Source organism: Glycine max, chromosome 5 (genome assembly GCF_000004515.6).
Source record: "Glycine max cultivar Williams 82 chromosome 5, Glycine_max_v4.0, whole genome shotgun sequence".
In the NCBI taxonomy this organism is placed as follows: domain Eukaryota; kingdom Viridiplantae; phylum Streptophyta; class Magnoliopsida; order Fabales; family Fabaceae; genus Glycine; species Glycine max.
Genome location: NC_038241.2, coordinates 35,195,676 through 35,204,581, shown reverse-complemented (window position 1 = coordinate 35,204,581; position 8,906 = coordinate 35,195,676). Strand labels below are relative to the sequence as shown.

General features: G+C 34.1%; 2 protein-coding genes and 1 non-coding gene across 3 annotated transcripts; 1 reads left to right on the top strand and 2 right to left on the bottom strand.

Moving 5' to 3' along the window:
* Window positions 1–6: 6 nt before the first annotated feature.
* LOC100811304 (receptor-like protein 51) lies at window positions 7–1,274 on the top strand. Its single transcript, XM_003524162.4, has one exon. It carries the CDS (start codon window positions 121–123, stop codon window positions 754–756), a length of 636 nt encoding a protein of 211 aa, XP_003524210.2. The 5' UTR covers window positions 7–120; the 3' UTR covers window positions 757–1,274.
* A 3,682-nt stretch (window positions 1,275–4,956) lies between these two features.
* LOC100810760 (pentatricopeptide repeat-containing protein DOT4, chloroplastic-like) lies at window positions 4,957–8,363 on the bottom strand. Its single transcript, XM_014775703.3, is given in 6 exon segments — window positions 4,957–5,509; window positions 5,511–5,572; window positions 5,575–6,639; window positions 6,642–7,100; window positions 7,103–7,640; window positions 7,767–8,363. Coding segments are annotated over 5 exon segments (2,220 nt in total). The 5' UTR covers window positions 7,575–7,640; window positions 7,767–8,363; the 3' UTR covers window positions 4,957–5,347.
* Window positions 8,364–8,449: 86 nt separating this feature from the next.
* Window positions 8,450–8,522, bottom strand: TRNAE-CUC (transfer RNA glutamic acid (anticodon CUC)). The gene has a single exon. It is a non-coding gene; the product is annotated as a tRNA-Glu (tRNA).
* Window positions 8,523–8,906: the final 384 nt, after the last annotated feature.

Here is an 8,906-nt window from a genome sequence, read left to right as displayed (position 1 = left end):
CTAATCATCTCCCACGCCAACCTCACCTGCTCTCTCCCCAAACACCTCCATTCCCCCAACCTCACCTACCTCGACCTCTCTTTCAACAACCTTAAAGGCAACATACCCCCCTCCATCACCATGTTGGAAAATCTCCAAGTTTTAAATCTCTCTTCCAATGGCCTCAAGGGTGAGATACCCTCTTCCATTGGAGACTTGATTTCCCTCAAAAACCTCTCCTTGGCTTTCAATTCGTTCTCGGGCGATGTCCCTGATTCGTTATCTGCCATACCCGGTTTGCTTCACTTGGATCTCAGCTCCAACCAGCTCAACGGGACTATTCCCACGTTCATTTCCGAAATGAGGAACCTCAAACACTTGAACCTCGCCAACAACCTCCTTCATGGGGTTGTGCCTTTCAACTCAAGTTTTATCGACAAGTTGGAGGTGTTGAAGGTGGGTGGGAATGGGAACTTGTGTTATAACCGTTCCGTTTTGTCTTCCAAGTTTATCATGAAGCTTGAGATTGCTCCTTGTGATAAGTTTGGGAGGCCGGTGTCTCCTCCACCTTCGAAGCGTTCTAATTCTGCGGATGATGGCAGTGATGGAGATTATGATTATGATGATGGTGATGGTGGTGGTGGTGGTGGCAGTGTCCGTCACATGAAGGAGCATCATCATGGGCCCAACAAGGTGGTTCTTGGTGTGGCCATAGCGCTTTCTTCCATTGTCTTTCTCGTTGTTTTCCTAATACTGTGCTCCAAGTGCTGTCGCTGAGGAAAATTTTGATTTACGCTTTTCTGAATTTAGAATATAGGAATTTTGGTAATTTATTCGAAATGGTTCTTTGTTTAATTCATTTATTTATTATACGAATTCGAAGGTGCAGAGGAAGAGTGTTGAAAAAGAAATGAGAGATTGCCAAAATGTGGCACCCGATAGAAACAGGAGGGGAAAATTAATGTGCGATTTTTGTTTCACTTGCTATTTTTAATCATTTTCTTGTGCGGTGCAATCATTTATATACAATGTATCATGATGGTCTTTGCCACTTTTGTAATTAGCTGTGTATTAATGTTTATGAGTAGAAGAGGTGATGGGGATGGATGGTGCATGTGGTATCCAGAAAGATGTGATTAACTTGTGCTATAAGCACTTATTTCTCTCACATTTCTCATTGTATACGCCGTTTTGCTGACCCAGCGAGTCTCAATTACACTTTTGATTATTGCACCACACTTTCATTACTCTTTTTCTCTCAAATAAACTTTGAGGAGCACACTATCGTTGCTCTTTGTCTCCAATTAACCTTTAGTAGCACACTTTCATTATTATTTTTTATCAAATAGACTTTGAGAGGGTTAGGAATACAATTTCTAGTAAACCTTGAGCAGCACACTTTCATTATTTTCTTTTATCAAATAGACTTTGAGAGGGTTAGGAATTAATACATTTTCTAACATTAGTACACTTTTGTAATATACATTATTTTGTTGATAAATATCTTTTTTGGAAATTATAAAATTAGTATGGTTGTGTTTGGTTTAAAAGAGAGAAATAAGGTAGATGAAAATAGGTTAAATTACTCATTTGGTTCCTATAGTTTCATAATTCTTACTTTTTTAATTTTTATAGTTTGAAAGTGATTTTTTTAGTTTTTATAGTTTATATTTTAATTCTCTTTTAGTCCATATAATTTTGAAAGTGATTTTTTTAGTTCCTATAATTTCATGATTCTTATTTTTTTTAGTCCCTATAGTTTTCAAATTATAGAGACTAAAAAGAACATTTTTAAATCAGAGAATTAAAATATAAACTATAGGGACTAAAAAGACTATTTTTAAATTATAGGGACTAAAAAGTAAGAATCATAAAACTATAGGGACCAAATGAATAATTTAACCATAAAAATAAAAGAGAGATAATTTGAAAAGCAAAAATAAAATAAAAATGAAGTGATATGTTTTGTTGTTTGGTTTTAAAAAATATGTAAAAAATAGAATAAAAATAATATTGTGAAGTTATTTGATATAGATGAGATAGGGAGGAGAGAATCAAATAGAAGCACAAAAATATTATTGTGTCCTTATATGAGTAGGCCTGGTAACCAAAGAAAATTGATTTTTATCCCCTAAAAAATTGATTTTTTGAGGTTCAAATTTTTTTTTACCAAAAAATTTAATCTCCCGCTGAGGGCATGCCACCAGCCAATCAAAAGACGGAAATTTTAAACTCTAGGCCCCACAATTTGTATGTTAATTCTCTTCGTAATCGGTCCAATATAAAAAACTCGTCAGCACCATTTCTGTTTTCGGTCAATAATTTTTGTCGTGCAAACTGAATACGAACCTATAAGTAAGACTTATTTAATATTAGAAACGGAGATTAAAAAATTATAATTTTTAACAAAATTCAAAAAATAATGTGTTTTAAAAAAATGTGATAAATGTATTATCTTCATATTTTTTTTATAAACTTTCACTATTAGATATGCGATATTTAGTAATATTTTTTCTAATATTTAATAAAAATATTATTAATTTTTTTTAATAATATTTTAAAAATATAAATAAATATTATTAATATGTTTTCATTATATTTTTCAAAGTATTTGTACTCATTTGAGACGGATACACCTTGTATTCATCTAGTTGGTTTCATAATAATTTCGTTTTGGTGTGAAAAAAATATAAAAGAATTGTTTGCAAACTAATACTAATACCTATCATTTATTAAAGTTGTAATAGTATTAAAAAAAAACTCATAAAAGTGAATGTTGTTTATTACTGTCGCTTATAAAAGTAATGCTGGTTAATTAAAAAATGAGTTTCACTGTATTTTTTAACCTTCAGTTCTTCTAGACTCTAGAGACTGACGACAGTAGAGAGAAAAACAACTATTTCAATAGAATTACCGTATTAGATTTTATGCAGTGAGAGAGAGAATGTACCAAGAATCTTTATCCTCAAACAAATTTAAATTCGTCTTGAAAAATGTTATACTGTAAAAAATTACTTCTTAAAAAATAAAAATAAAATTTTAATTTTTGAATATGAAAAAATATGACAAATTAGTATTATTATTAAATTTGTAAGATTATTTTATTATTAAGTTGTAATGTTCGGTGATCAATTTGATAATAAATTATATTTTTTAGAATTAATTTGACATTAAATTATAAAATTTAGGAATTAATTTGTCATTAAATTATCTACAAGATTAATTTATTATATTGTTTACACATTTAAGAATTAAACTTGAAAAATTTATCAATCAAGAATCAATTTGTAAGCGTCTCACTCTTTCTTTAAACAAATTTAGTTATTTATCCCTTAAATTTATTTTTCAAACATTAAAAAGTCAACAAAATATAAACTAAAAAAAGGACTCTGATATAGATGCTCCAAGTTTTCTATCCTTTCATTTTCTTTATAAGATACATGTTGAAGAAAAAAAAAAAAAAGAGTATCTAGGATGCTTGAGTCATTGATGATCTGTTTGGTAAAAGAGGAAGTGAGAAGAAAGAAAACATAACTTACAAAGTATTTTCTTCTGTTTGATTTGAAAAAAAAAATGAAAAGAAAAGTTGACTTCTAAAAATAAAAATAATTTTTTTTTATTTTCTTTTCAATTCAATTTTTTTTCCTTTTTATTTCTTTCCATCCCACCGAACGAAACATGAGTCACAGGCATAAAGTTAGGGTTCGCAAATTGTCTTGTAAGGTAATAAAAGAAAAGTGCTAGAAAAACAGAAAAGTGCCTACTATGCCATTTGTTTCTTCTAATTTAAATTTCTTCTAAATTGAACCTGTGAAAGAATTTTTCAATTTAATAGTTTATATTGTTTAAATGAAACTTTTTTTAGAGTCTTTTCTATTTGCATCTCTTGTACTATGTAATTTCCCTAAAAAATAATATGTTTGACCATTGTTTCATTTGAAAAAAATAGGCGAAGGTATATTTCATTTATTTCTGGTTCTAATCTATATATATGGGTAATATAGTGATTCCATTATTTATTGGCACAACTTGATCTATAGGAGGCGAACAACGCCGAGCTGGTCATGGTTGATCACATGATTTGATAAGTAGGGAATAATAATGCATTGTCGTGGACGTCTGACTATGATACAATTATAATGTCCATGCTTTGATATGAGCTGTCCATCATACCCTGATTATGTAGCTAAATATATTACAGCTTGGTTTAGTTTGGAATGCTCAAATTAATTAGCACCATACGAAGCCTAAATTGGCAACGTTTGAGGGAAAACGAAAAGATAAATGGCTATGTAGAGAACCTCAGGCTCAAACTAACAATCTACCATTGTTCTATGGCTAAGCTTGGGTGAAATCAATATTTGAATAATGATATACCTTGATGGCATGGTATCATGTAAAGTTGTAACTCTTGATGTAAATTTTATAGGTCATATAACTTTGTACATGTATGTATATTATATCACGGTTTCAACTACAGAATTTTTATTTGTGACTATAAATCTTCACTTTTCCTTTTAAAATTAGTAGACTGTAAAGACTTATGCATGATATAATCCATTATTATTTTAACCCATGAATATGACTTTGAAGGGCTACATTTGTGACTTTTGAGAAGTAAAGTTATTTGATTCATATTCCTTTAACGGGAGACAAACAAACTGAATGTGATTACGTGAATTAGTAATGTTTCAGCTGAATCAGATATCTAACGGAGAGCAATTTGAATCTAAAATACCTCAAAAACACGTCACATGTTTAGTATGTGGCGTGGCATCCACTTGCAACTATACTCGTAATTCAAAAAATGGGTACACACACAACACACTGCGCTGAATTTCTCATTTTCTAAGCATTTTTATGGTTATTCTCATTTTTATTCCCTTCTCAAGAGTCAAAGATTGGTCAACATTATCAGAAATCAAAAAGATAAGTTGGAATCTAAAAGCAAACTGAGATCACTCAGAGTCACAAATCATAAATAACATTATGCCCCTAATCTATTTCAGAGAAAAAATGTTACATCTGAACCCCATTTACAGATCTCTGCTGCAATGTTTTTCCAATCCAAATATAGATGTTTAGATAAGTCATCCATGAATAACATCACTTCACAGACGAAGTTAGGACATAAAGTTGCCTCTGACGTAACTACAAAAACGGTAGCCTCAATCACTGATTCTACAGACACTATGGCTATCACTTCTACATACACTTTTTTGGCCATGACTTTGTATCCTAATCTATAATGCGTCCTACATCAATAAGAGAACTGTGATTATGAAATACGCAATTATCAATTCTTACGAAGAGAAGAATGATACACTGACATGGGAGAACTTCCCCTCTATTGAATTTTTCCGATGATTTACCAGAAACCTCTGCAAGAACATAAACCATCCTTGAAATGGTGAAACCGGTTTGAATCTCGCAACAAAATTTCCCTCCCGGTTGTCTTGGACATGAACTTCCCCATCTCATGACAATCCCCACATACTCTTAGATTCTTGGTTACTCTAACAGTCCTCCCCTGGAGGCAAATTTAATATTCCAAAGGCCATGGGTAACTTCTCACTGTGTCCACATAGAAGCACTTCTGCCTATCATCTGCACTAATCAATGAATACCTCATCTTATTAGAGTAACCTTCCCTATTCATTTTCATTCTCAATTTTCTCAGCAATGAGTCTATCCTTTTGGCCTGGGGGTGTGAAGTATCCCCAGCAACAAAGTTATTAAACTTTCCTTGGACCTCTATCCAACTACAGCCTTGATCCTTTTTCAATCCACACTTACTTATCCTTCTTTGTAACTTTTTCACTTCTTCCCACTTTTTGGCCTTTGCATAGACATTCGCTAGAAGAACATAATACCTTGTCTTCTCTGGCTCAAGCTCAAAAATATGCTCTGGCACTTTTTCTGCTAGCTCCACATCATGATGTATCCTGCACCCAGAAAGCAAGGCACCCCAAATTGCAGCATCTGGTTTAATTGGCATTGTTTCAATGAACTTGTACGTCCTGGATAGATTTCCAGAGCGGATAAGGAGATCCACCATATACGCATAGTGTTCTAACTTGGGCTCGATGTTGCATTCGCTTCTCGTGGAATCAAAGAATTTCCATCCCTCTCTCAGAAATTCAGAATGAGTGCAAGCATAAAGGATGGAAGTGAAGGAGGACTCTTCAGGCTCAATACCTGCAATCCTAATCTTATCAAATGTGGAAATTGCTTCCTTTCCAAACCCATGCATGCCATATCCAGCTATCATAACAGTCCACAAAATCATATCCTTATTAGGAATCATATCAAACAGTTGCTGTGCAAGAAACCCACATTTCACGTACATATCAACAAGTGCACAGGCTACATGTAAATCTGAAAAGTACCCTTTTCTCAATATGTGCCCATGTATCTCTCTGCCTTTCTCCAGAGCTGCTAAGCCTGCACAAGCTGGAAGGACACAAGCCATTGTAATGTCATCAGGCTTCGATTGTTTTTGCATGTCCAGAAACAGCTCTAGAGTTTCATTGGGAAGTGAGTTTTGTGAATAACCTCCAATCATCGTATTCCATGAGACAATGCTCTTGAGTTGAAGTTGAGAGAAAATTAAATTAGCTTCTTCCATGCTTCCACATTTTGCATACATATTCATGAGAGATTAGAGACAGGCAAACTTGATCCCATGTTGTTCTTTTTAATGTAATTGTGTACCTCCCTTCCTTTATCCAAGGAGTTGCTACAAGCACAAGCATGAACAACGCTTGTGACAGCATAAATATCTGGGCTAAGACCTTTGCTTTGCATTTTGTCAAATAATCTAAGAGCCTCATCATGTAGACCTTCTCGAACATGAGCAGCTATGATTGAAGTCCAAGAAACTATAGTTGTTTCACCCATCTTCACAAAAACTTCATTTGCACCATTTAATTTACCACATTTAGAATACATGTCTAGTAAGGTGTTGTTAAACATGGCATCCCCACTAAAACCAACTTTCACTCCATAAGCATGAAGAATTCTACCCAATGTAAGGTTGCCAACATTTGCACAAGTCACAAGAACGTTAACCACGGTGACCGAATCCACATCGACCCCCAAATTTAGCATCTGGATGAAAACTCAAGTCCATTTCTGGAAAACCCATTCATAACACACCCACTAATCATGGAATTCCAGGAAACAACATCTCTGTCACTCAATTCATCAAACAAAATGCGTGCACTCTCAGCTTCACCACATTTAAAATAAGCTGCAATTAGAGAGTTAACAACAGCATTATAAGAACCAAAACCCAGTTTTAAAACATACCCATGAACCCTTTTACACTCCATCACCTTTGCCAATGCAGCAAAACACTTCAAGATACAAGTAAATGTATAAGAATCCCCTCTAACTCCCAACTTCTGCAATTTCTCAAAAAGACCCACAGTTTCCCTGTAATTACCAATCTTTGCATATTCAGACATCAAAAGATTCCAGAGGAAAACCTTATCATTGAGGATCCCATCAAATATTCGTCTCCCTTTAATCAAATCACCACAATTCACATACATAAAGACTAGTTTTGCCCCCAAAACCTCATCAATTGCCATGCCATCGGAAGTGATAATGGAATGAACCCTCTTTCCATCTTCCAAAGACTTACGCTGAGTACAGAGCTGCAACACAAAACAGTAAGTATTCAACTCAAGTTCAGACTTTTGTGACCTTGTGATAGCAATAGCTGCACCACAGGAGACATAGCAACTACCAGACCAATAAGAAACCGCACTAAGCCCACTTACCTGAATGACTATGCATAAGAGGGGACAGCATTTGTGCTCACCATTCTGTTAGGGGACAGCCATAGTGCTCCCTCAATTCTGTTACAACAGAATTGTTATAGTTTGTTAAGTACCAATAGCAATGTAAGCCTATAAACATCAAGCAATGAATGAGAAGAAGGCAGAGAAGAATTATCAAATATATGTTAGTGTAGTTAGCATAGTGTAGCTTAGCCTTTGTCCCTAACACCATGAGAGCAATTCCATGGCGTTTCTTAGATCACCCATTTCGCAGAACTTGCAAATCTCTGTATTTTTGTCCGCGATTACGTTATTGTGGGTGGTCTCGGACAAAGTCGCAGAGACACCAACACTGCTACCGCAAGAAAGGTCCAAATTCGAAGGTGACAGACATGTTGTCCTAGATTGTCTGAAGAAGATGAAACAATTCGGATTTTGCATAGTTTGATTTGTTCCTATGACAATGATATGTTGGATAAGTGCTCAACGTTGCTATGCTTTTCGACACGGTTAGCGTTGCCCTCTCTGTCTTCGTCTTCAAACAACATTGATGCCACTATACATACCTACACCAAAAAAAAATAAAAAATTAGGCCTCGTTTTCGTTCTAATCTTCTAAGTTCCCACGTGTCCTTATGTTAAGGATGTTTGACATTATTGTTTGCATAAAATGCAAAAAATACTTCCGTTGCCGGGACTTGAACCCGGGTCTCTCGGGTGAGAGCCGAGTATCCTAACCAACTAGACTACAACGGATTGTTGATACAATAAAATTTATATTAATTAATTATATTTATCAATAACTCACTACGCACATATGGTGAGTTCCTGTGGATTTTTTAAAGAATTACAGTTGAACTTGAAGTATTCGTCTCCATGCTCTCAATTTTTAAAAAAATTCCCGTGCCCAAACCTATATTATATGCATGGGTAATATTAACTTCGATACCCCTGTGCCTTTTCAGATTAGATAACTAAATGCCCGTATCCGTATTTTATAAAACATGACTAAAATTCAAATTATATTCAAAGATATTTCACCAAACATAATCTTTTAGTAAAATGAGGAATATGATCAAATCAGTGACAAACCTAAAACCTTCCGAATATAATTTGCCCCACAAGGATTTTATTTTATTA

Excerpts from the sequence above, each read along its gene's own strand:
- LOC100811304 (XM_003524162.4), top strand. The coding sequence starts at position 121 with ATGTTGGAAAATCTCCAAGTTTTAAATCTCTCTTCCAATGGCCTCAAG.